At 38.5% G+C, this 27,574-nt stretch overlaps 1 protein-coding gene across 16 annotated transcripts in view; it reads right to left on the bottom strand.

Moving 5' to 3' along the window:
• Positions 1-27,574, bottom strand: part of PTPRM (protein tyrosine phosphatase receptor type M) — a 729,763-nt gene that overhangs the window by 15,732 nt on the left and 686,457 nt on the right. For all 16 annotated transcript variants that reach the window (XM_038390871.2, XM_038390872.2, XM_038390875.2 and 13 more), the window contains 6 exons: positions 13,060-13,176; positions 8,128-8,282; positions 7,710-7,845; positions 7,002-7,151; positions 6,310-6,483; positions 3,123-3,254 (listed from right to left, as the gene is read on the bottom strand). In XM_038390871.2, the coding sequence (XP_038246799.1) occupies positions 3,123-3,254; positions 6,310-6,483; positions 7,002-7,151; positions 7,710-7,845; positions 8,128-8,282; positions 13,060-13,176 (864 nt within the window). The remainder of the gene's footprint in view (positions 1-3,122; positions 3,255-6,309; positions 6,484-7,001; positions 7,152-7,709; positions 7,846-8,127; positions 8,283-13,059; positions 13,177-27,574) is intronic.

Genomic DNA, 27,574 nt, shown 5'->3' with positions numbered 1-27,574 from the left:
GAATACAGATAGCTAATGTAGGTTTCCAGCATGCTGTACAACTCACTGTAGGTCCTTCCATTATGTAGTAATACCATTCCAATGGCTTTTTGAAAAATACTTAAAAATCATATAAAGGCTAAGATGTTTGGCACAGCAGTTGTAGGAATCCATGATTTTCAACTATGTAGGACATTTGGTTTGAGGTTTTTTTTGTGAATGTGAGTGGTTGGATGTATGTGATGTATCAACTTTTTTAAGGTAGATGTTTAGGGTTTAATTTCTCAGGAAGGCATGGAATTCTCCCTAAACTGTAGTATATATACAGCAGCTGCAGCAGATCCACATGGCTACCATGTAGCAGCCATGGTCTTTCATAAAATGGACTATCTTGAATGGTTACTTGCAAATCTTCCTTTGACAAGAGTCAGTATGGGAAGATTTAGACTTCTCAAATCTCTCCAAATTGCATCTTCCAATTTCATTTGTGGTTGGCCCCATATCTACTTGCTTCGACTTCAGCTCTACAAACCTTCTATAAAAGCATACCTTCTTCTGCATGCTGGACATGACCCCACCACTACAATCGTCTTGTTCTCAACTGGGGTAAGGACTGCAACTTCCTGGGATCGTCTACATATCTCTTCATTTGTGACAAAACCATCTCAACATATGTTAAGAATGTGCCGTAACTTTTGTCACTAAAAACTATTTATTTTCCCCTCCTATGTTTTATTTTTAATGGCCATGATCCTGCTCCACATAGCAAGGCTGTCGTCACTATCATGGTGAACAACTGTATCTTAGATGTCACAGAGATATCCTGCCACATAGAGGCCTTTGAAGATTCTGAAATGCCACTGATGCAAGATCAATTCGACAAGTGAATTCTTTGGTTATAGAACCTCCTGCTGTCAATCAACTACCTAGATAGATGAAACTACCCATTCAATGTCATTGCCATCTACAAACAGGCCATTCACTTCCATTTTACAGGAAGCATGCATAGCTTTGGTTTTATCATCATTGATCTTAAGTCCCATAGATTTTGGAATTTTTTGTAGATCTTCCAGCATTAGCTGTAGTTGGTCAGTAGGCATTTCAAGTAAGAAAATATCATCTGCATACTCAAGATCCTAACTTTTGCAACTCCTACTTGGGCCTCAATCAGTTTTGGATTGGAAGAGGGGCTGTATTATCCCTTTTTTCCAAAAGGGAAAGTGATTAGTTTGCTCAGATTATAGGGGAATAATGCTTCTGTCAGTGTCAGGGAAAGTGTTTATGACCATATTACTGAATAGACTGAAATTGTGCCTTAAACCAAAAATGACAGATAACTAGTGTGGTTTCTGTACTGGTCAATCTACAATCTGTGCTATATATGCTCTGTGAAATGTTACTGAAAAATGACTAGGGCAACAAAAGACAGTTAACATCATGTTTATAGACCTTGTAGCTGGTTTTGACTCAGTGCACCAATCAGCCCTGTGAATAATGATACACCAGTATGGGGTGCCTGAGGACTTAATGTTCAGAGTGGACAAACTACCACGATACATTTAGCTGTGTGAGGGTCAATGGCTGTACTACAGACTGGTTTTCAGCAGAATCAGAAGTGCACTAGGGTTGATTCCTCTCACCTATGTTATTTAATGTTCTAACAGAATATCTGATGTAGTGTATTACAGTAATATGTAAATACATTATATAGAAATAAATACATAAATAACGATTATGACAATAATTAGTAATAAAGCTGAATGACAATGCATGGTTTTCAATAAACTGGACCCTCTTTTCCCTTCTTTTTGCTTTTTGAGTTTTGAGATTTATTCCTAATGAAAAGCTTGTCACTTACATTGGAGAAAAAAATTTAATAAATTGCAAAGACAGGTGTATTACCTGACACATTATATATCCTAATAGCTTTTAATAGTGAGTAAGGCCAATAAATGCCTAAAATAGCTGAACACTATTATACATTCAAAACACAGCCTACAAGTTCACAAACTCTGTGTAGCAGTTACTAAAAGTCTAACTCCCTAGAGTGTTTCCTCATTCACGCTGAAAATAACCTCAGACTCATGAATAAAAGTTTTGTCTTTAATTTCTAGACAAGTAAGAGTGGTTAGGGATTCAGAAGCTCAGTATTTAAGACAGTGTTGGAATTTGTAAGCACTTTTTTGAAAGCCAAGGTTGGAAACTTTTATGTTTTTTAAAACAAAAACAATGTTAACATGAAATAAAAGTGAGCATTTTTCTATGTATGACTTAAACTTGTTAAAAAAGAGATTCTTGAACACATCAGGAATAAATATCACATGCAGCATACTACAGCATATTAATTTTGACGTTACTTTAACCAAATATTAAAAGCATTTTAGAACATTTATATAGTAGGGTCTCGTTTACTGCATTGCTCCCGTTTAATGCTGGTGTTAAAAAGTAAAGTCAGTGTTTAAGAAAATTGCCATATCAGAAGCCCAGAAAACCTCAAGTTCTCCACTTTGTTAAAGAACAGATATATCTTTCTAATGAACAATGAGCAGCTATATTGTAAGCTAATTAAAAATGCCCCATACATTTGCTTCATCTCTGTTCTGGAGAGAGCCCCTCTATGGAGAGAAGATAGTCCAGTCTCCATTCCTGTTTAGTTCTTGTCCTCTCCACTGAGGCTGCCACTTACAGATCCAATTTGTGCCAAACGTGATGTTGATTTTTGTCATGGGAATGACTGTCCACTAGTAGGTAGACCGACACCACATACTCATTTCAGGCAAGCAACACGGGAAAGCTGTGAATTTCTGTTAAGTTTTGGCCACTATGAACTTGTTTTAAACTTTGAGCCAAGTCCTAGAACTGAAAGGTTCCACATCCTATTACCAATTCCCAAGGAGTTAGGGGTGTGTGTGTGTGTGTGTGTGTGTGGTTTACATAATGGTGGACAGACTTATGATGGCCTCATTCATTCCTCCCTCCTTCCCTTTGCCTATCCAAGAGCTATGAATCAATTTTCTAGTATTTGTAAATGATGTTTTATAAACCTAATTACGTCCTAACACTGTTTTGAAGCACACATGTACTACCTAAACACAAGCATTACTCTGTAAAGTACATTGATTGGAGCAGTTTCTAGGACTTACTTGTGCTGGATCCACATCATTCAGCATAACGATTGATGTGCAATGGTAATCTAGGACCAGCCTCCAGAAATCTTTGACAGTATTTGGTAAAGGATGCTGGGTAACTATAAAAGCTGAGGGTTGCTTATAGCTCTGCAAAACAATAGCAACAGAAGATAAAATTAAAAGTGATAAGAGAAGAAATCCATCCAGCAAAATGTCAGTAATGGCCCCAAACCCTAGGAAAATAAGTATTATTGTTATTTTGAAGATTACTCACACAGTGTTTTCAGATCTTCCCTGAGATGTTTGCTTGTAATCTAATAAACTGTAATTTTACATCTGGAAACAATATGGCTTTAACAGATCATATTTTTAAAAAAATTTATGACATGGGCATACAGAAGGGGAAAAAAAGAGATTCTTGCTTCCAATGTACCACCCATAAAATCTTGAGAGGTAGATCTGTTCTGAGTTGTTGACAGACAGATGAATCTACGTTGACTGTACTTGATTGTTAATGTGAGTGATTCCTGTGTAAGGTGATACCCAGTTATTGTTTCAAGAAATATTGCTCAAATCCTAGTCTAACTGGCAGCAAAGCAATATCTTTAGGGAGAAAAGCAAGGTTCATTCTCTCTTTAAACACTGGCCCATGACTGGAGGCATTGGGTGAACTTTCATCCATAACCCATGATTTAGAACCAGACGCTTTTTTGCTGCTGAAGGCCATAATGGAAGTACTTAGTCTGTCATTGGTCGAGGATTGTCATTGTCTCCATAAAGAAGGGCATGTCTGCTTTGAAGGAAGCTTGTATGCACCCTGTGCTCAGGAAACTATGTCTAAACACTGGCAATCTGGTTAGCTGTTTGAATCTTCCCTTTTTGCTTGGGTAACTGAGACAGTTAATGACAGGTTTCAGAGTAGCAGCCATGTTAGTCTGTATCCACAAAAAGAACAGGAGTACTTATGGCACCTTAGAGACTAACACATTTATTTGACCCAGCCATACACATACTGAATATATTTCCCTATGTTAAGTATCCTCACACCTTCTTGTCAACTGTCTAAATGGGCCATCTTTATTATCCGTACAAAAGTTTTTTTCTCCTGCTGATAATAGCTCATCTTAATTAATTAGTCTCTTACAGTTGGTATGGCTACTTCCACCTTTTCATGTTCTCTGTATGTATGTATATATCTATATCTATATCTATCTATCTTCTTACTATACGTTCCATTCTATGCATCCGATGAAATGGGCTGTAGCCCACGAACGCTTATGCTCAAATAAATTTGTTAGTCTCTAAGGTGTCACAAGTACTCCTGTTCTTTTTGAGAAGGTTAATGGGGCAAGAGGATTCTCACAGAATCTAGCTTTTCATTCTGGTTACAGACTTGAATATGGTGCCAGATGTGCCCTTCTTCTTTCCTTTGGTCAGTAATCTCTTCTTAGCACTCGATAATCACTAGATATCCATGCTGTAACTATTAGATCAATCAGCTGCCTTCAATGATCATGAGAGGGTGCTGACTTGCCTTAAGTCATGTGCTGAACTGGAGGGGGCTGCTCTTGAATGGCTCCATTCCTTCCTGGATGAAAGGTCCCAGAGGGCTGTATTGAGCAACTGCTCACCAAACTCACCCTTGTGTAGCATGATGCAGGATTCAAAATTTCACCCCTCTTATTCAAAGCATATACAGTGCCACTGGGGGAGTTCATGAGGTTATGGTGCTTTAAGTGCATTGATGACACCCAGTTCTGCATTTCCATCTCAACTGATACAAGGGGAGGGGAGAGCAACTGAGCACCTGACCCACTGGCGGGTATAGACTGGGGTATGAGAAAGAGCAAACCACCTGCTCCTGGCCCCTAATGTAGGGACTATTCTGGGGACACAGCTGGAGCACACAGTGCACCAATGATTCTGGGGAAATGGATCAGCCCCCACGTGGCCAGACCAGTCAGCACAGTTTATAAGAGTCCCAAGGCTGTTCTAAGATGTTTGTAGGGAGGGGGAGCTGCTGAACCAAGCATCAGTTGTCTCCAAGATTAGGAGGCTGGAAAAGTGGCAGAAAGCCACCTAACTCCCCTGCCCTGGAGCACCAACCATGGCTCAGGTACACCTGAGGATCCAGCCCAACAATTTGATTTCAAAGGTAAATGGATCATAATAAGATAAGTAGCTGCAAAAGCTAATACTAAGGAATCATTGTTTTTGATCAGTACTTATTTACAAAACAAAATAATATTGACCTCTCTATGATGGAATGTGGTATAACGGCAAGACAGTAGACATTATAATCTGAGATTTGCCACTGGCTTCCTGTGTGCTCCGGGACACTGTGAATCTAGACAAGCCATTTAAGCTTTTGTTGTCTGTTTCCCTATTCATATAAACAAAGATAACACCACCTAGTTTTGAGCCTTATCTAACATGATTAAAATACTTTGAGATCTTGGATGGAAAGTCCTATATGAGTGCAAACTATTATTATTACTGAAGCTTTACTTTTCAGAAAGAATATTTCAAATGTGTCCATTCTTTCCTAAACACTATTTTCTCGTTGTATGTGTGTGTGTGCCACAATTTTAATTACCCCAGCTCTAAAATGTCAGAGATATACTATAAATCTCTAGAGAGTGTAAAACACATTTAAGTGTCTTTTTACTGATATCCTATTAGCACTATTAAAATTACCATAACTGCATTTAAAATATTCATTTTTTCATCAGCTGAACAGGAAATGTTCACTCAGACAGATATAAATAGAATGACTGGAGTAATGTCTTGTGTGCTATCTGTGCTGACAGGCAATTATTTTTTCTGTTAATTACTGTCTAAATTAGAAGGAAAGGGATCTAAAATACTGCTGCAAACCCTATTATCCCTTTTAGCTGCCTTGGTGACTTAATAGGTAACTTTCTCTTAGGCCAGATGTTTAAAAATTCAAGAGCTAGCGAGAAATGCAGACATTTTTAATTTGTCAGTACTACCTGACTGGCTTTCTCTGTGTGGTTTTGGAACCTTGGCTGTGACATAACATATGAGGGATCCTAAATGTACTCAGGGGTTTAAAGATTTTGTGTCATTTTTTGAAAGGGAAGTGGAAGGATTTGAGTGCTCTGGTGCTGACTACGCTTCCCAGGATTTTCCAGTGTGGAGTTTATTCCTGCTTTATTATTAATGATATAATGGGGCTTACATCCATCAGTGCGGCATTAATGTAGTTACTGCTTTCCCCATCTATTGTTATGAGGAAAGGCAGGCATCTGTCTGGAGGCAGAACATCCATACAGCGATTCTTTTCATGATTACGAGGTAACAGTGCTATACTGCAATCTTCTACACGCAGTGTTGGAGTCACCATGTTTAGAGTCTATGAAAAAGAATAAACAATACATAAGCAAGGTTAGCTCATCAGTGAACGAATCCTAAAATAGTTAAATAATAGAATTTCAAATCAACTTGGGATACAGTTTCAGAGGGAATTTACAAATGTAAAAAATCAAAAGAAAAACAAACAAATGAATGAACAGCTGGGTTCAAAAGCAAAAACCTTGGATTGCTGAACATGAGCAATACGAAGGAAGAACCTGAAAGATGGTTGCAGGGTTACCTGTATTCTGGCCAAAGGATCATGGAGGGAAACCAAATAAGATTCCAACCTCTGTTTATGAGGAAAGAGAGAACTTTACAACTTCTCTATTGGATATCTTTATTATTTCACATATTTCAACAGAAATTTGTGACATATTATTGCCCTGTTTTGTAGTTCTTCCCTCACAGGCCCAATCCAAACCCCACTGAAATCAATGGAGGGTCTCCGTTGACTTCAACAGGTATGGGAGGAAGAGCCATATTGCATGTATCCACGTTGTGCTGTCCATGACTTACCCTAAATTCTTCTTTGATCTGACTTGAGTTAGTCTGAGGATCCAGTTTATTCACTTCATAGTACACAGACCTAACTTGAGAAGCTGGAATAGAAGTATCTCCACAAAGGCAGGCTTCCAGTATTGCGTCGTGGATAAATACGTACTGCTCCTGGTAAAGCAATCAACACAATTACTGACTTAGAGGGAGCACATCTTAAGTATCTGTGCTCAAGTAAACAGTAAATAACCTATAAAGCTCCCATTAACATCAATGTACACTTACTAGAGCCCATAGAGTAGTTAATGAAATATACTATTATATTCCACAGAAAAAGCTGTGGAAGGGTTGGGCCCAATCAGTTATGATAAATAAGCCAACCAACCTGTACACAAAAAAATGTTTTTTATAGTGGCCTCATCTTGCTTTTTTCTTTTTGCACAGCTCCACAGGCACTTCTGCTCATAAATGGGATCCAAAGTGGCGGATCTTAACTCTGACTAAACAATATCACCCAAACTATCTTTTTAAAAACATTTATCACCCCTAAAATCAGAAACCGGTAAGGTACCATCCATATGTATGTTTGTATAAATATTGAATGGCTTTATTATTCCTCACTGCACCATATGAAGTATTTTCCATGTATTGTGGCAGGTAGTATATGTTATAAAGAGCAGTACTTTTACTGAAAATGATACAATAACAGTCAAAGAAAGATGCCAATACCTCAGTTTGCACCATGTTAACTCTTCGAGATCGAAGCTCCCTGACACAGTTGTATATATCTACGACACCTTCTCTTTCTGCCATATCTAGCATGATGTCAATGACAATGAAGCATCCAGTTCTACCAGCACCAGCGCTAAAATAAAAGCACAGTCCACACTGTATGATTTCTTAGAAACTATAAGTTTTTGAGCTGATTCTGCAAGTGCTTCAGGTGTTGGATACCTACTGACATCAACAAGAGTTCCGTGTATGGGGGTTTGCAGGGTCGATTTTGTAATTTTTTCTTATTACTTTATTATGAGTAGCTCCTATGGCTTCAATTACTTATGGAGTGATCACACAATGTAGGGTGGGGAAGAATTAGGCCCAGAGTCTTAGTGGGAAAATGGAAAGCAGACATTGTCATTCTGCTTACCTGCAGTGTACAACCAGTGGGCCAGCATTAGATGGGCTCTTGGACTTCACCTGCCGTACAAATCCCAGCAGTCCTGTTGCATGGTATGGTACGCCATGGTCTGGCCAGCCTGTGAAGTGAAACTGCCTGATTTCTCGGATTTCATGAGCACCTCTCTGTCCAGAATCAAATAAATAAAGAAGAAGAAGAAGAAAAAATGTAGAAATGAAAATGGGGAAAAAAATTAGGAGAGAGACTTTGTTTGAACATGAGTTTAACAACTGGGGCCTTGCTTAAAAAAACTACTAGAGTTCTTTAAAAGGCAAGATGAGGTGTGGATTTTCAACTGGATTCAAAACCTCAACATAAAATAGGTTGGCTTAATACTAACTGCTCAGGTGCTTTTGAAAATCCCACTAAATGCCCACCTGCATCTTCAGGCAGCTTTAACAATTCACTCCTAAGGGAGTAAGTCAACAACAAAGCCAGGAACAGAAATCATGTGGCAAACTCCCATTGACTTCACTGACATCAGGATTTCACCCTAGAACTTCTGATGTTCATTTCTCTCATTCCTTGTTCCCAAGTAAGCAACCCAGTAGTAGCAGCACCTGTTTGTGCTCCTCCAACCTCAAAGGGCAGCACTGGAGATGGGGAGAAGGCTCTTTATTTCCCCTCCACTGCTCAGCTAATCATCACTTAGCCCTTAGTAATTTAATACCTGTAGTACATGGATATGGTAGCATACCTACAGAGGGCATATTGGAATTGTATTTGCCGAGAAACCAAATGCTACTGTCATTTACAATATCAGCCTGTAGGGCATCTAGGTAAATAGATGGATTTTATTAAATCTATTTTTTCCTCTGTAAAATTGCAGCCCTGTTTATTTGCCAGTATAATATAGTCTTTTACAAACCTATACACTAGAGGCCACCATATACATTTCAAAAGCAAAGAATATTATGACAGGTGGTGTCCAGCTTGGACAGATATAAAGGTTAGCTGTGGAATAAATATTGATGATTTTAATAACTGGTGTTCTGTGTTTCTTCTTCTTAAGGCTATATTTCTCTGTCTTGAACTACTTTACATATAAAAGGCCTAACTCTATTTGCATGGTAATGAAGTAGTATAAAGTTGTTGTTTAGCTTTATTAATAGTATGCAAGAACCAGGGCAGGGATTTCCAACACTTAGGAAATGTGTATCTCAAAGGGGCTGTTGGAAATAAGCAATGTGTCAGAGGGCCCATTCCTGTTCCCACTTATGCTAATAGCAAAACCGAAATTGTCTTCAATGGGAGTGGGAGCAGGATCAAGATGAGGGAGACAGAGATGTGGAAATTAAGGAGAATGGATCATTTTGAGTGATTACCTAATGTTCATGTATGTTTGCAACAGGAACAAGCAATGGTTAGGAAAAGATATCCAAATTGGAATGTGTTCTGTTTTAGGCTGTGTTCACTGGGAAAAAGATGTGATTTTTAAATTATGTTTTAACCCTAATGTAGACAAGGCAATTGATATTTTTACACACATTAACAGGGAGGCTGATGCCCTACCACCTAATGTGTTAAAATACAAATTGCCCTGTCTACACAAGGATTTTAACATTTGTTAGTCAACATACCACCTAAATTGCACCTCCAAAATTTAAGTGTATATCCATTACACATGCAAAACCTCCATTTGCACATGCACAATAGGTAGATGTACATGTAATTGCCTGTCTGCAAGCACACTTACTTGTCTGGCAAGTGTAAATGACAATGTACCTTCAAAACATGAGCTGTATACACCCATTGGATTCACACTTAAATATTTCAAGTGTAATTTTTATCTACCATTTGTGCTAGATTTTGCATATAGCACATTGCTATAATGAGGTTTTTTATTGTATCTACAAAGACCCATTTTCATCTCTCTGTAGCCTCCCTACTGGGTTTTATACCCAAAACAGAATCACAACTGTGTGAATCATGAAAGCATATGATCATCTTGGATAGACAATATTTTTCACCTTTTCTTTGAAATCAATAGGATGAAAAGTCTGTCATATTATAAACTATCCCTAGACTGTTAATAATTTAGGCTTTGCTCCTGAAACACTTATTCAGCTGCTTACTCTTACACAAATGAGCAGTCCCATTGACTAGTAGTTCCCAAAAAACTACTCATGTGCACAAAATTAAGCACATATGGAAGTGTTTGCAGGATCAGGGCCTAAGTCTCTTTAAGTTTTAAATTACACAGGAGCAGGATTACAACCACCACACCTTGAAAGTAACTAAACTGTCATTTCTTTTTAAAAAATGCATCAATCAACTCCTTCCCCAACAAATAAACTCCTTAGTTTTCTTTTAGAAGCATATAGAAAAAATGACCTGAATAACTAAGTGGGTCAGAAACATTTTATACAATCTAAATTCAGGAAAGAGGATGTGATGGAGGATATGGGTAGCCCTGACTGTTCAGCACAATAAGGAAAACTAAAAAAATAAATAACAGAGGGGGGAAAAAACACATTCCATTCTGAACCACACAGAAGCTGCATTATCAGCTTATTGAAAAGCTGCCTATTGTTAAAAAACTAATGTCTAAATGAGGTATTTTCAAATGGAGAAATTTTTTTGAAATAAAATAGTTAGGATTGTTTATCCCTATCTGTTTCAATTCACTTATTCATGAGCTTTTGGTCATGAGTAATTGTAAAAACCTCCAAGTCTTTTTTTCACAGTCCTGACTAAGAAGTGAAAAGCTAACTTCAAAGCATGACCTTAGAACTTGATGAATAGAAATCACCCAAACCACATTTTCTTCAAAGTCTAACCTTCCCCTTCTCACCTCTGTGTATTAAAAAATATCTAAATAGTTGGAGACAACAGGTTTGAGTGAGCCAAGGAAAAAGTATTACTAACATTAGATTCCATTCGCTGGACTGGTTTTTAACCTAATTTAACCATTAGGCTGAAGAATGTAATAGGAAAAATTAATTGCTCATCTTTCTGAATCTGCCTTTGTCATGCATTGTGAGATCATGGACAAGATGCTCTAACACAAACTGAGATTAGATGATTCAGTAACTTAATGGGAACACCTTTAAAACCTTGGTTTAAAGAAAATGGATGCCATGGCAAATAAGAATACATAGCTGAAAATGACTTAAGTTATTTGATATTCAAGACATAGTAGTGAGTGAACAAAAATCTTGGAACAACCAGGATGCATGCTAAATCTCAGCATTGAATCAGGCTGCTTTTGTCACTGCTTCCAGCACACCTGTTGGTAGTTTTATACATTCTCTCTAAGCTGTACACCATCTGAAACAACAACCTGATTTTAATACCTGTTAATTAAGTGACAACCCGATGAATGGCATTATTAAAAAAAAAATGACAATAATATATGTCATTTGTAACTGTGCTTGAAAAGAACCTCCCCTGCTTAAAGTCTAGTTAAAAAAATTACTTCTTTTTAAAAGAGTTTTGCTGTAGACCAGGAAATATTTTGGACCAGTGGATTACAGCAGTTATAATCATGCTAGACGTCTGAATAATAGTAGTATATGAAAAGACTTATTTTTGACACAGACTGGCTTGATTGTAGTGAATAGAAGACAGGAAAACAACATCAATGTCCTGTTTAATTGATGGATGGGTCAGAGCCCTCTCCTCCTCTAGTGCCCCCAGGGAATGGAATTTCTGTTTCCATTTCAAGTCTTGGCCAGGGGCAAGGCAGAAAGGATCCTCATTTAAAGAAAAGTGAAAATCCAATCTTCCATAAGGGAGCACTGGAAGACTACCCAAAAGTAATTTGCTATGAAAAATGGGCTGCCTGTTATCCAGTGAAATCTAGGATCCTTTCAAAGTGACAAAATTACATGTCAGGTTTCAGAGTAGCAGCTGTATTCGTCTGTATTCAGGATAGGTTGTAGATCTTTGATGATGCGTTGGAGAGGTTTTAGTTGGGGGCTGAAGGTGATGGCTAATGGCGTTCTGTTATTTTCTTCAAAGATCTACAACCTAGCCTGAAGGACGACCCATCACTCTCACAGATCTTGGGAGACAGTCCAGTCCTTGCTTACAGACAGTCCCCTCAACCTGAAGCAAATACTCACCAGCAACCACACAACAAAAACACTAACCCAGGAACCTATCCTTGCAACAGAGCCCGTTGCCAACTGTGTCCACATATCTATTCAGGGGACACCATCATAGGGCTTAATCACATCAGCCACACTATCAGAGGTTCGTTCACCTGCACATCTATCAATGTGATATATGCCATCATGTGCCAGCAATGCCCCTCTGCCATGTACATTGGCCAAACTGGAGAGTCTCGAAGTAAAAGAATAAATGGACACAAATCAGACGTCAAAAACCAGTCGGAGAACACTTCAATCTCTTTGGTCACTTGATTACAGACCTAAAAGTTGCAATTCTTCAACAGAAAAACTTCAGAAACAGACTCCAACGAGAGACTGCTGAATTGGAATTAATTTGCAAACTGGATACAATTAACTTAGGCTTGAATAAAGACTGGGAGTGGATGGGTCATTATACAAAGTAAAACTATTTCCCCATGTTTATTTCCCCTCCCCCCCCATGATGTTCTTGTCAACTGCTGGAAATGGCCCACCTTGATTATCACTACAAAAGGTTTTTTCCCCCTGCTCTCCTGCTGGTAATAGCTCACCTTAAGTGATCACTCTCGTTACAGTGTGTATGGTAATGCCCATTGTTTCATGTTCTCTTTGTATATAAATCTCCCCACTTTATTTTCCACTGAATGCATCTGATGAAGTGAGCTGTAGCTCATGAATGCTTATGCTCAAATAAATTTGTTAGTCTCTAAGGTGCAACAAGTACTCCTTTTCTTTTTGAAAATTACATGTATTTAACTTGTATGGGAAAACAACATCATATTTTGAAAATACAGTTTTCCAAACTTACCTTTTCTACTGCAAATGTTCGAATCACATATTCAGCCAGGAGCTCTGTTTCTATTAGGGTAACTTTAATGTCTTTATATATCTCCGTGTCATCTGGCCAGTATTTACAGCATTTGACCTTTTAAAAATACAAAAGAAATTAAGATTCATATTTTGCAGCATCTGAATCTGTTCTGTATCTTTTGCAGTGATTTACAATATCAAATTCAACCACACACAAAACAGTCAGGCTGCTTACACAAGGAAACGGTCCATGTATTTAAAGCAGCAGTGTAGCTCAGGGTAAACGGAGTTTGCCAACTTCTCATTTCGGGAATATAGTTTAGTTTGGTTAGTTATCCTACTTCTTCTTCTTCTTTTTAACCACTTCACCACTTATTTAAAGAACATACCTTTTTAAAAAGACAGTTTTGGGTAGGAACTAGGTAGGAACAATATTCAGTAAAATAAGGTAAATTTCTATGTAGCATGAAGGATGTTTATACTGTGCATTGCTCAGTTACAATAACCATTCATTTCTTGTTCTTTCCAAGTCAGGGAGTATCCAGAGGGAAAAGCTACAAATAGAAGCTTGAATAAACTCAAACTCCTCTGGATTTTTTCTTCCACCTGCAGTTGTTACTTGTTTCAAAAATATCTTGCATTCTTTTAAAATGACAGTTCATGATGCAGACATAAGGGTTTGTCTAATGTTGGAAAGAAAAAGCATCTATTTTCCCAATTTAGAATTAACTTCTCAAAAGAACTGGTCAGAAGTGGTCATATAACTAAAGCACAGGACTGGGTGTCAGGAGATTCTATTCCTGGCTTTAACACTGACTCTTTGTGTGACTCCGAACAATCGTTGACTTCAGTGGGCTTTAGGGAATTCATCCCAGTGAAAGGAGAGAGGGGAGGTGGCTTGCATGAACTCTATTCAAAAGTTGGTGGGGTTTGGTGCGCCTCAGTGCAGCCTAGCACAACCTTCACAAAGTATGTAAAATTAAAATGTGAAGCATCTTTGTGCTAGTCACCTTTCTGAAGGGGTGGGAGGGTGGGGGAAGGAGAGTTGTGTATTTTGATGAAATGGTTACTCACACTTACTCAGCCCTGTAGTTCTTCGAGATATGTGCTCCACTCTAGGTGCATTTGTGCCTACAGTGCCTCTGATCAGAGGTTTCTCATAGCAGTGTCTGCTCAGCCAACACATGCATGCTTGTCAGCCTCATGCCCTGTGTTATATAGCACTGTGTGGGCAAACTGCCCTCAGTTCCTTGTCTACTGCAAAGCCCTATAGCAGAGAACTCCAAAACAGAGGGGAAGGAGGGTGGGTAGTGGAGCACCCATAGGGCAGGCATCTCAAAGAACTACAGTTACTGCACAGGGTGAGCAACCATTGTTTCTTCTTTGAGTAGTGTCCCTACAGGTGCCCCACTGTAGGCAATTACCGAGCAGTTCCCCTTTAAGGAGGAAGGAGCTTTGGAGTCAAGTCCAATATGGAAGACAGTTCAGCTGGGCCAAACACAGCATCGAAAGCAGCATCATGAGTTACTGCGTAATGTTCAGCTAACATATGTATAGAAGCTAAAATAGTAGCTTTAAATATTTCAATAATGGGCACATTTTCAAGAAATGCCATACACGTGGAAATGGACCTTGTATAGTGAGTTTGTATGTCCAAAAATACTTGAATATTATGAGATTCGTAGCAAGAATGAATGCAGTCAGATACCCACTTGGAAAATCTTTGATTAGAAATTGCAGACCCTTTTGAACTATCCGTGGTTTGTAGTGCTGTTCTTACTACCAACTGGCCCTCTTGGATAATGGTTTGCGATTGCTCTTTTTGTGTATCTGGCAAGTGGTCAATAAAGGCATTGAATTTGCCATAGTTCATATAGTCATATTTAGCCATTAGGGCTTGGTAGTTTGACTCTCTGAATCAACGTGCCGGGGTCTCCTCTGGCTGGTCCTCTGGGGGATTCTCTGAATCAACGTCCCCCAACGTGCCGGGGTCTCCTCTGGCTGGTCAGGATCTCTGTTTGAGGCCTTGCGACCTTTTCCTGGAGGCTTTGTGGAGGGAATCAGACAACTTCCTCCACGATTCTCCTTTTCTGGAGTTTGATGGCTCCAGGGATGATCTGCATCCTGGAGAGGACCAGGACTGGGGTCAGATGCCGGTTTAAGAGAGCCTTCCATGAGGAGGAGTTTCAGCTTTAGCTCCTGGTTCTTTTGGTATCTAGCTTTCAGCTGTTTCGCAGAAGGTGCATTTCTGCAGGATGTGTTCCTCTCTGAGACGTCAGATGCAGCAAGAGTGCCATCATAGGGAGGCACCTTTTAAAGCCGGGGGAACCGGGCATGCCCCTCTGGGGGGAAATCCCACAACAAAGGTGGGAAAAGGGGTTGAAAGAAAAAAACTTTTTTTTTTTTAAAAGAATTGAAAAACAGAAACTTTAAAGGTACTACAAAAAAGAATGGAAACTCTAAGAACAATTATAAACTAACGCTATCAATATAAAGTAAATATAAATATAAAGTAAATAAGTAAACTGGACTGCTATTCATTCCATCTCAGCCCCAGGGGGTTTGAGAAGGAACTGAGGGCAGTTTGCCTACCAGCGCTAGATACCCTCGAGGCAGACCAGGAGGGAGGGTGGGGGGTGGTCAGATACAGCTACAGTGGAGCACCCGTAGGAACACTACTTGAAGAAGAAGCAGCTAAAGCTACTACTACTTACTAATTACACTAATACTAAGAACGTCTATAAACTAAATACTAGAATAAAGTTGAGATATCTCAACTTCCACAGCTCATTTTCAGCCTGAGGTCTGAGTTGAGAAGGAACTGAGGGGGGTTCACATGCACAGTGCTATATAACAACAGTACGGGGCACGAGGCTGAGAGACTAGCACGCATGCACGGACTGAACGGATGCTGCTATGAGAAATCTCCGATCAAAGGAGCAGGGGGTGGAAGTAGAGCACCCGTAGGGACACTACTCAAAGAAGAAACATGTAGCTGTAAATACTGAAAAATTGTCCCTTCTCCAATTTTTGCCAATGAGATGGTTGGCGAGGAACATTTCACATTGATTAGTTATATATTTAACTTCTATTCTTCTCTAGTCAGGTTCTTATATCACAATCATCACTTTTGTATCTGGGCAGGTTCCAGTAGTGCATTAAATGATATGACCAGCATCTATTATGTATCTGTTACACATGATGTTTCTCCCTTCCTCTCACCAAGGGAAAATTAAATGTTAATCATCTAATATATGCAAGTATGTAGTTTTGCATAAATATACAATTCTTGATTGGCTGCATACAAAAGTAACTGCACATTTTACACTGGAAATGAATAGAAGAGGAATAAAAATAGGCATTATATTTAGTCTCATTCTTCACTAGAGAAATGTATCTCAATATCTGTTGCCAGCAATGAACACACACCATTGAAAACGTTAAAAATAGCTGCATGCAGTTCATAGAGCTGGTACTTCTATTCCACTGTCTATAAGGCTTTTAAAAAATTCCACAAAGAAGATTTTCTGAAAGCCCTGAAGTTAGGAAAAGGGAAGCCCATAAGAAACATATTGGAAGTTCATTGTTTATCTATCTGTCTGTTCTATTTGATTATTCAGGCCACTGGTTTTGTTCAAATCCCTGACTCAAACTGAGGGAACCTTTGCATTTGTTGTAAGGGAAATACTTGAAATAGCTTTTTCCTCACTGGGTGAAGATGTTTTCCTTTGTCCCGTGCAGAGTAAGCACCTCTTCACATTGTCAACAGACTGGTACAGCCCACTGACAGCCCTCTTTCTGACCTGAATTTCCTCTTCCTGCCTGTAGCTTTTTCATGAGTGAAATCTGATACACATACACATTTCCAAGGCACGTATGAAAGAGGAAGCAGCTGCAGCAGTGGTCCTAGTCACAACACAACTACTGAGCATTATGTTTCTAACTTTAGCCCAGCTCCTTTCAGATGGGTGCCTGCCATCTCAAAACAGCTGAGGTTAGTAAAATAAACTATTTAAAACATAGATTCATCTAAACTGCTTGGGTCTGAAGGAAAACACGCATGTTTCTAACTTGGTGCAGTCTAGAGAGACAAAGTTATTGGACCAACTTCTGTTGGTGAATGGAGATAAGCTTTTCAGCTACACAGAGCACTTCTTCATGTCACAGGTGCAGTTTTGACAGCCTGGATTATGATTAAGGAATAGAGACATTTAAAAAGTCCACTTCTGTGGCATATTTTGTGATGCACACTTCCCCTTTCTTTTGTCTTAATGGCTGGATTTTGTTTTCTTTTGAATTCTCATTTAAGATGACCCAATGGAACACTTGTGGTAGGGTTGGGGGATCCTGCACAGAGGTTATGAACCTCAGTGCCCCATGCAGCTCTGCCCCATAGAAGCTTTTTGCTTCCCACCGCACAGGGGATTTTGGATGTGGGGCAGATTGGGAGTAGTGTTGATAGATCCATGGACAACACAATCCCCTGCCATTTCTCTCTGGTGGAAGAGGGATGCATCAACTATGGGAACAGTGCCAAGGCTGCAGCTATAGCCATCGACTGGCTCTGCTAAGTGTTTCACAGGCTGGGAGATGATAACATTCTGTGTTTATTTTTTAATAAATCATTTTGGCTCCAATCCTGCAACTATTTAAGCATGTGTTAAACTTTATGTATGTTTACTCAATGGACTGTTCAATGTGCCAAACGTTAAGCAAGCACAGAAGGACCTGATTCGGATCTACACTAAGGCCCTTCACGTTAATGTAAAGTGCGTTCAACAAGATAGGGTAAAATGGGAATCAGGGCCATAAATGGTTGCTGCATCAAGACCTTTATTTGTCTGAAGTAAATACCTTTACAACGAGGACAGAAAAGATTTTACATAACTATAAAAAAACACTGCTAGTAAAAATACCAAAATGTGTACGTCAAAAATTTTAACAGAGCCTCTTCAGCATCTGGATACATTTCTTTGGTTTTTGTATAAATATTTGCAACATGTTTTAAAGCAAAAGTCGAACAGAAGGTTTAGGTATATGATACAGATATATCTATCTATATCTATATCATATACCTAAACCTTCTCTACATATGTATATATAGTTAAAATAAATTTTAAATGTATTATAATTGGTTTTTGCACAGCAAATAAAAAAAACAATTGCAATAGGTTTTTGCACCAGTAAAACATTGATTAATGTCAGCCACAAGATAGAGAATACAATTTTCAATGCTCATATAAGTAGAACAAAGATTGAGAGGTAGCTTTGAGATTATACCACATTTGTTTCCAATCACATTGCCAAAAAATACAGGTGTACTCCCCTTAGAAGGTACAAGTGTGATTGGAGGGAGTTCATGACAGCTCTATGGGCATAAAACCCCAGGTGCACTTGTCCATCTGTTACATATGTATTTATTTTACTAATAGCTTTTGGGATATGTAAGCAGATCATCATCTACTTACATCTCAAAGACAGCAAAATGGGGTAAAGTTAGAGCCTAAAAGATAAAGGTAAGGGTGGCAAGTTGTGCCCACTAGTAAATATAGCAAACAATATGGGAGGCATATAAACAGTGAAATGGAATAGTGATTAAGCTTGATTGCTTTAAAACAGTGTATTTGGCCTTCGGCAAGTAACATGCTTTGAAACTGTGGCCATGAAAAGCAAGAACCAGAATTCACTCATCTTTAGAATAGGAACATTACAGAACTGATATGTGAACTGGCAGGGAAATAAACCTCATAGTTAGTATTCAGCAGTTTAAATAACACTGATCATTCAGATTTCCTAATTTGCTTTGAGTCTAAAATATCCTTAACAAGATGTCTTATAGCTAGCTATTGCCCATGCACTGCATGGCTTATTGTTAATGCAGAACAGGTTTATACATTCTAATTTAAAATTAACCCTGAAATAAGTAAAGATAATAAAACAGACATAAAATTTGAAACAGAATCTCATGGAAGTAAATAAAATAGCCATCTAAAGTTACCTGCGAAAACTTTTTATGCTTTTTGCTGCTGTAAATCAGGATAACTAATCTTACTCTTATTTTACTGATCTGAAGAACAAGGAGATCAAATAAGTGTAAGAATTTTGTTTTAAATTAATTTGAAACAAAAAAATTATCGTGTTAAGAATGTTTCAAATTGATAGATTTGAAAGAAAATAAAATCCAGTCTTTCTTCTTTTTTCCAAAATATGTACCTTGTCTTAATTTGTGAGTATGTTGCTCTGAATGGTCTGAGTATGGTTCTCGTGGTCAGAATAAAGAACAGGGAACTGAGGGCTGAGTCTAGGGAGTTTAGACAAATATCTTCTACTAATTATAATGATTAGATATTTATCTCAAATCTCTAGACTCTTGAAAATCTCAGTCAAGATATCTGAGTTATATTCCAAGCTCTGGTGCAAACTTGCTGTTTGATCTTGGGCAAGTCATTTATCTACCTGTGTCTCATTTTACACACCTGTAAAATAGTTAAGAACACTAGCGTTGTGAGGCTTAATTAATTCTTAAAATGTGCTTTGGGATCCCATTACTAAAGGCTTAGTACAAATGCAAGGTATCATTCTTTCTATTGACAAGTTTCAGAGTAGCAGCTGTGTTAGTCTGTATCCGCAAAAAGAAAAGGAGTATTTGTAGCACCTTAGAGACTAAAAAATTTATTTGAGTATTAACTTTCGTGAGCTACAGCTCACTTCATCGGATGCATGTAGTGGAAAATACAGTGTAAGCAAGGACTGGCCTGTCTCCCAAGATCTTTGAGAGTTTTAACATTTGAATTATAACATTCAAAAACCAGCTGGAGAACACTTCAATCTCTTTGGTCACTCGATTACAGCCCTAAAAGTGGCAATTCTTCAACAAAAACACTTCAAAAACAGACTCCAGCGAGAGACTGCTGAATTGGAATTAATTTGCAAACTGGACACCTTAACTTAGGCTTGAATAAAGACTGGGAGTGGATGTGTCATTACACAAAGTAAAACTATTTCCCCTTGTTTATTTCCCCCCCTACTGTTCCTCACATGTTCTTGTCAACTGCTGGAAATAGCCCACCTTGCTTATCACTACAAAAGGTTCACTTCTCCCACTCTCCTGCTGGTAATAGCTCACCTTACCTGATCACTCTTGTTACAGTCTGTATGGTAACATCCATTGTTTCATGTTCTCTGTGTATATAAAATCTCCCCACTGTATTTTCCACTGCATGCATCCGATGAAGTGAGCTGTAGCTCACGAAAGCTTATGCTCAAATAAATTCATTAGTCTCTAAGGTGTCACAAGTACTTCTATTCTTTCTATTGTTCTCTTACATTGGGTGAGATTCTCTCTATGAATTCTGCTGGTGCAGGTTCCATACACATGGTGGCAGACAAATTCCTCCAGTCTGCCTGGAATGAGGACTCAGGGCTGAAGCTGCCTCCAACCTCTGCTGCACTGGGGACCAGAACTGGCCAACAAAGACCCCAAAGTGGCAGTACCAGTATAGGAGGGCAGTTGCAGCTCACCTGTGAGATTCAATGCAATTCAACACCTGTCCAGGACAGTCTCCTCTGATTGATTTCCCTGGCTGCTCGAACAAAAGGGTTCATATGCCACATGCCTTCTCCCCATTGCTGGTACAGCATGAAGAAATTGGTGTGGCTGGATGCCTCTATGTCATTGCTTATCTGGGGGTGATTTTGGCTCCCTTTGGCCATTAAAAGTTTATGCAAATCCTAGAGAAACTGGTCAAGCACAAAGCAGCATCATAAGGAAAGATGGTCCAATGGATAATTACATTTATGGATTGTAGTCCAGTGGAAAGAGGAAGGATGGTCTAGTGGTTAGACCATTAGCCCGGGACTTCAATTCCCTGCTCCACCACGACTGTGTGGTATATCCTGTGTGACCTGGGGCAAGTCACTTAGTCTTTCTGGCTGAGATCCTCAAAGGTATTTAGGCAATTAACTCCCACTGAAAACAACAGGAATTACATGCCTGGATACCTTTGAGGATCTGGGCCTCAGTTTTCCATCTGAAAAATGGGGACAATAGTACTTCCCTATTTCACAAGGGTGTTATAAAGCTAAGTACATTAAAGCTTGTAAGACATGCAGATATTTTACGGTGACAAGGGTCATAAAAGTACCTAAGACAAACAGATGCTCAAGGCAGTGAAAAGGTGAGCTTTCAAGCCACCTTTACATCCTTTAACTTTTGCTCTGTGCATGTGGGCTGTATCCAAACATCTGCCCCAACACATTTATCCATATATTTGTGTTTCCTTAAACCACTTGTGTTTACTTTTCAAATTGATCTGTCTAAATTGGATTAGTGTTAATTAAAATATTAATCTCAATTGAGGAATATTTTCTAGAGCATCCGTTCTACTGCAAACAGGGGAATGCAACAAAACACTGAAAACTGAATTCATCTTTGCTTGAAGTTACACTGGGCAATGTTGTGCACATGTATGCTGCTGCTCTGTTCAATAAGGCAAACGTTGATTTGTGGACATCTTTATTAAATGATTACAAAAGAATCCTTCTAGTTTCCTGGAGAACAGCAGCCAATTCTTTCCCCTTAGGACTCCTCCCCTGCTATGCATGATGGAATAAGGCCAACTTGTTATTTCAGTTGTAAGTTCAGAAAGCAGAAATGTGTTTTGACTGCTAGACATATGATGTTATTCACTGATTTGCCAGATTAACAAAGGTTTTAAACTATGAGATTTTATAATTTTTTTTGTGTGGCATTCTGTTAAAAAACATATCTGCCATCATTTTCTGTTAAATACAACTACCACTACCACCGAGTATGTGTAGAAGTTACCAGGAAAAAATATATTTATGAATAAAATAAACACGAAATGGGGAATTACAATATTTTTAGTCTTAGAGCACAGTTTAGAGAAGGCCTGGAGACAGGGACTGGATTTAATGCATCTGTTTATTTCCCCATCTCTATATTTTGGTTTCTGTCTTCAGAGATAAAAGAAATCTTAGTCACCGATGGTCATTAAAAAATCCATGACACATCTCGTAAGAACAAGTGTATTAACCCCAATGTCCAGAACTAATTCCAACCTGTGTAATTATAAGTCTTATTAAATTTCCCTGCAGTTTCAATTAGATACAATAGAATATACTTTATCTTAAATATTAATGTAGAATTTTGTGTGCTGTTAAACAGTTACTGTGTTTCATCCCAGCAGAGGCTGCACTTCAGTAGTGAATTAAATGAATCCCACATATAGTTTGCACATACTATTTGGTAAGTATTCAAAGTGCTTTGCATGTGAAATGCAATATAAATGCAATATTATGGAGGTACCTGGTAGTAGCTCTATGGTTAGAGTTCTATTCAAATGTGGACTATAAATTCCGGTTTTACTCTAAAAATGGGTGGCTAATTGGTGTGAAATTTCACACATGGTTAGTTTTATGCCCACTGAATTTTACACGTAGTTTGTGTCTGGTTTCTCATTATACATTTATAATACAATGTCTTTGGAATTGGGATCTGGCTGATATTTGTCCTTGGAAGTCCTACTTTTCACTGTTGACTGATATCTTTTATAAACCAATCTTTGCCTAAACATGGTAAATATGTGTAGATCTGGTGTAATGAATTAAAAAAAACAGATTATGGACTTGGGGTCATTTTTAACCATTATTCACATTATAATTTAAAATGTATGTGCTGTGCACCCAAGCTTGATTGATGAATGCCAAGTGCATGAACACTTGATTGATGGGGGCTGGGTATACATAAAACCTTCTCTAATAGGAACCACCCTTCCTTGTCAGATTTTACTCTCCAATGGTTTCTTGGGCAGCCACTGGTTAAGAAGAGCTCATGTGCAGCTGCTGGCAGGTAAAATCTTCTACCTTCATACATGTCTGGCTAGCCTCACCCACGTACCCACTCTTACACTTTGAAAAATCCTAGGATATTAATATCCCAAACACATTTCTGTGAAGTAGTTAAGATTGCTACACTCCTAACAAACCCAAGATAAATCCATAACAGCAAGGAAATGAAAAGTTAAAACACCTAACTGCACATACTCTCTACTCCTCTCTCCATACCCTACTATTACCACAACTACCACATAACACAGACCATGTAGTGCAACCTTAACTTTGCACTCACAAGGATGCCAGCCTTTCATGGTCACTTTTAATTGCCATTCTGCAAACACTAAACTGCTGTGTCCCAATACAACCAACTACTACACCAAACAACCACGACTACTATTGTTGGGGGGAAAATAATCCAGTAAAGGAGTGTGTGCATATGTGTGGAAGAGGGGCAGAATGAAAGTTGCAATGCATAGTCTGTTGTATACAGTAGCTGTGGTAAGGATAAGGTGTGCATGAAGGAGTAATGCACTGTTACTGGCTTAACTATTCATTTTCTTGCTCTGTGTGTTTGTCTCAGGTATGTTACATTATTGCAACCCTGCCTGCTTCCAAACTAATTTTTGTGTATATTAATATTGTCAGAACTTGCTGTTTTTAGTTCTTGATAATAACTGTGACACTATAATTAATTATTATGCTTCTAATATGATGCTTCTGTTTTGGTTTTATTTTGCATAATTATTTCTGCTGCCACCTGTTGGTAAATATTTTATTATACTAAAATAATGATAAAAAAACAAGAGGACTAGCTGTAGGGAATTTATATATCAGCTGCTTCTGTTGGGTTTCAGCATTGCTTTAATCATTCATTTATTTCCAAACTCCTCCATCAAGCAAAAGGGTGTGGAAAAGGGTGGAAAAGGGTGTGACTCCTGAAAGAATCTAATGTAAAGTGATGTGACAAGCCAAACCGGAATCCAGGTGCCCAACAAAAAATCAGTAACAGTTCAGTGAGTGAAAAGGAGGAAAGTGAAAAGAAAATGATACAGCTACATGAGCAGAACTCACCAGCTTTCCAAATCTTCACCATAAAGCTTTTGGGAAGGAAGTGATGTTTCAAGGTATGAGATTCTAAACAGGTCTCCAACAAGAATCAGAAGGGGACTTTGGCCAATATGATTCTGACGCAAGGGCCTAATCCAACTCCCACTAAGTTAGTGAAAAGGCTGCCATAGACTTCAATGGGAGAATCAAGCTTTACACGTCATCTCTGAGAACTGGCAATGATGATTTGTTGTCTATGTTTGCCAATCATCCATATTTTTTTTGATAAACATACCAGTTTCTAGTTCCTCCAACTCAGGAAAATAACTTGATTCACATTAAACAATTTAGTAGTTATACAGTTTATACACAGAAAAGTAGAGGTCTCTCAGACGAGCCTACTATTTTGGAATAGCGTCTCTCTGGAGCAATTTTGTGTAGCCTGGCTTTATTTTTAACCCCCTAGTGGGTGGCTTGGAAAATTTTGAATCTGGCACTTAAACTGTGTGCATCATACTCCTTAAGTGGAGTGTCATTTCTTTTACGCAAAACTTCATTTTAAACGGAAAATCTGGCTAACACCAACCTAACGAGGAAACAGACCTTTTTATCCATGCTATTAAAGAACCTGTAGTTTTTCGGTTGAGGCTCTCACATTTGCTTCAACCTCTCTTTGCCTCAAACCACTTCATCACCTGTTATCAGAGAACTGTTCATGGCAACTCAACAATGATTTTCCTAAATGACTGTGAGACCTCATTTAGATTTTTAATAAACAGTCATATTCTAATGAGGTCTTCATAAAACTGACTAAATATTTTAGAAATCAGTAGCTTAACTTACCAGTGCAAAAGTCTCCTTTGGGAGCCCTGCAGATTTTGTTATAAGACTTCTGGCAGATGGATTGATATAACAACACAAGTGAGTTTTGAGTCTCCACACAAACAATGCAAATGTGAATGACTGGGTAACAGGCTACTAGATAAAGAGCTAAATGTCCCTCAAGTAGGTTCATTAAAGAGGGAAAACAATCAAAACACATTTCTGTGCCATTTAAATACCAGGTGCACAGCAGTCTGCAGGTGCCAGAAAAACTGACAAGGGTCCCTTGCTGGAACATACAAGAGCTTAAAGGGATGCACGGTTTTGACAAGTGTGTCTCAGATAATGACAGGTATTGGCAGATGTACCCAGACCCTGCTGGAGGGTAATGCAAAGAATGAGTCATCTGCAGCAGGTGCTTTCATTAGGGAAAGCCTCATGGCGACTCCTCCACCAGCAATTAAAAGAGCCCTGATGCATAATGCTCCAGGGCAAAAAGCAAGTGCCTAGTACTGATTTAATGACTATCCAGCCAGTCTTGGTAAACAAATAGACATATACCCTCTTAATGATTAATTCATGAAGGACGCACATTATGTGACAAACATGTTAAAGGTTTCAGAGTAGCAGCCGATGCATCCGATGAAGTGAGCTGTAGCTCAAGAAAGCTTATGCTCAAATACATTTGTTAGTCTCTAAGGTGCCACAAGTACTCCTTTTCTTTTTGCGAAACGTTAAATACATCTTTCTTCTTTCCTTAAAAATAAGGTACTTTCCTTTGCTTTTCAACTTAAATAGGACAAGTGGTCTGTAAACCAGTCTGTAAATCTAATCCTAGCAACCGCAACAAAAAAGTAAAACTTCGAAGTCAGGAAAGGTTACTGGGTTTGCCCTGCAGGAATCTGACCTATTCTCAAAACAGAAAATGGTGACCACAATTCAAGGACAGAGCCCCATTAAAATCATTACTAATCAAGGTAGCACAGTCCTTTGTGATAGGTGTTGAAAGACAGATGGCATGTTTGTAATTTAACTCCTTGGTGATGACAGCCCCATTTTGGGAATGGGGTATGTGTTCACTTATAGGCCAAAGTCTAGAGGCGATTAACTACATTTCTTTGTGTGTCATAATCTCACTGTTCTTAAAATACAGTTTTAATTCCTTTTAAAAAATAATATTACTGTTTCCTTAATGAGTGGATATATATCTCTGCAAGCTGCAACTGTGTCGCCCAGCTGGACAATTGTACCCCTGTGGGATTCACATGATGTAGGATGCATGGTGGCACTGCAGCCTGCCTGCCTTTGGGATTTCTGCTTTTACCTGTGCAGAAACACAATCGGGCCCCTGACAGTAGAAGTTGCTGAGGGGATGTGTTAAGGACTGTTGTTGAAGGCTGAAGGATTATGACCAAGATCTTCACTCTCTCCTCTGGGTGAAACCTGATAGTCCACTTGAGTTTATGCTTCAGAACATTGATTCTAAGATAACAATATACTGTTTCATCTCATACACTGTTTTTGCCTCTAATGGCTTGTCTACATGGCGTCATATAGGAAAGTTAATACAAATTTACTAAAGGTGTGAATTTGAAGTGGGTTAGTTAAACTGCATTAATCCCCTCTGTGAACACCCTTGTTCAGAAATGAAGGGACCTTAATTCAGTTTAGTTTAATTGACTTCCAAAGTGAATTAAACTAAACCAAATTAAGGCCATTTTACTTCTGAATTAACAGTGTACATACAGGGATATAATGCAGTTTAATCTACTTCAAATTCACAGTTTTAGTTAATTCGGATTAATTTTCTGAGTATCCTTATGTAGGCAAGCCCCTAAGGTGGGGGGAAGGACTATTTCCTTAAAATATCCCTTCTTGAGGTATTTCTAGATAAAGCTCTAACAAATTAAGTAGACTTAATAGTGTACTATTATTACAAATATATTTCTTTCATTTTGGTTTGAACATTAGTGTGGCTGTCACATTGGTTAAGCCTATATTTGATTCATGGGACTGGATTTTTAAAGTGGCCTCAACCTAGTCTTTCTTTTTGCCTCTGCAATTAGTAGTACCTGTGTTTTTGTAGTTGGTGTAAATTGCAGTCACAAATCCTATCATTCTGATGTCTAAGTACAGTACTGCTACTTGATTTGTGGACAGACTGAGGCACCGAGGTGTCTAAACAGTAGGATTTAAACTAACAATTAACCATAGACTCAAAATACAGGTACAATAACTGAGAATGTAAAACTGAGCTTGTAAACAAGAGCCTAGATCTGACAATCGGATGCATAATACCTAAAAATGGATCTCATTTTTCATTTTTCAGCAGAACACGTCAACCACCCCATTACCAAGAAATTAAAAACATGCATCAAAACCATTTTGGCTCACATCAGAATATATGAACTATTTCCCCATACTTCAGCAGTTAATGAAAATGCTGGACTTAGAGTAGCCAATGTTTATGCTGATTTCAGCTAGGATTTTCAATGAGACATAGGGGAGTTAGGTGCCCTACTCTTACTGAATTTCCCTTAGAAAATCCTAGCTAAGATTTGATGCTAGTGTAGAGGCCCAGGAGTAAAATAAAAGGGTCCGTTATTGGTGTGTTTTAAAAAGAGAGTGGCCTCTTTTGAATACCTGCTAAAAATCATATTAGCAACAAAGACATGACCAGGAGTTAGGGTTGCCAACATTGTAATATTTAAAAACTGGACACTCCAGCAGGAGTGTAGGAACTTTCCCCATCCCACCTCTTTCCCTGAGGACCCTCCTTTTCCTCC

This window comes from Dermochelys coriacea, chromosome 2, assembly GCF_009764565.3.
Source record: "Dermochelys coriacea isolate rDerCor1 chromosome 2, rDerCor1.pri.v4, whole genome shotgun sequence".
NCBI lineage: Eukaryota > Metazoa > Chordata > Testudines > Dermochelyidae > Dermochelys > Dermochelys coriacea.
The sequence above is the reverse complement of the archived record's forward strand: the minus strand, read 5'-3'. Positions and strand labels throughout refer to the sequence as shown.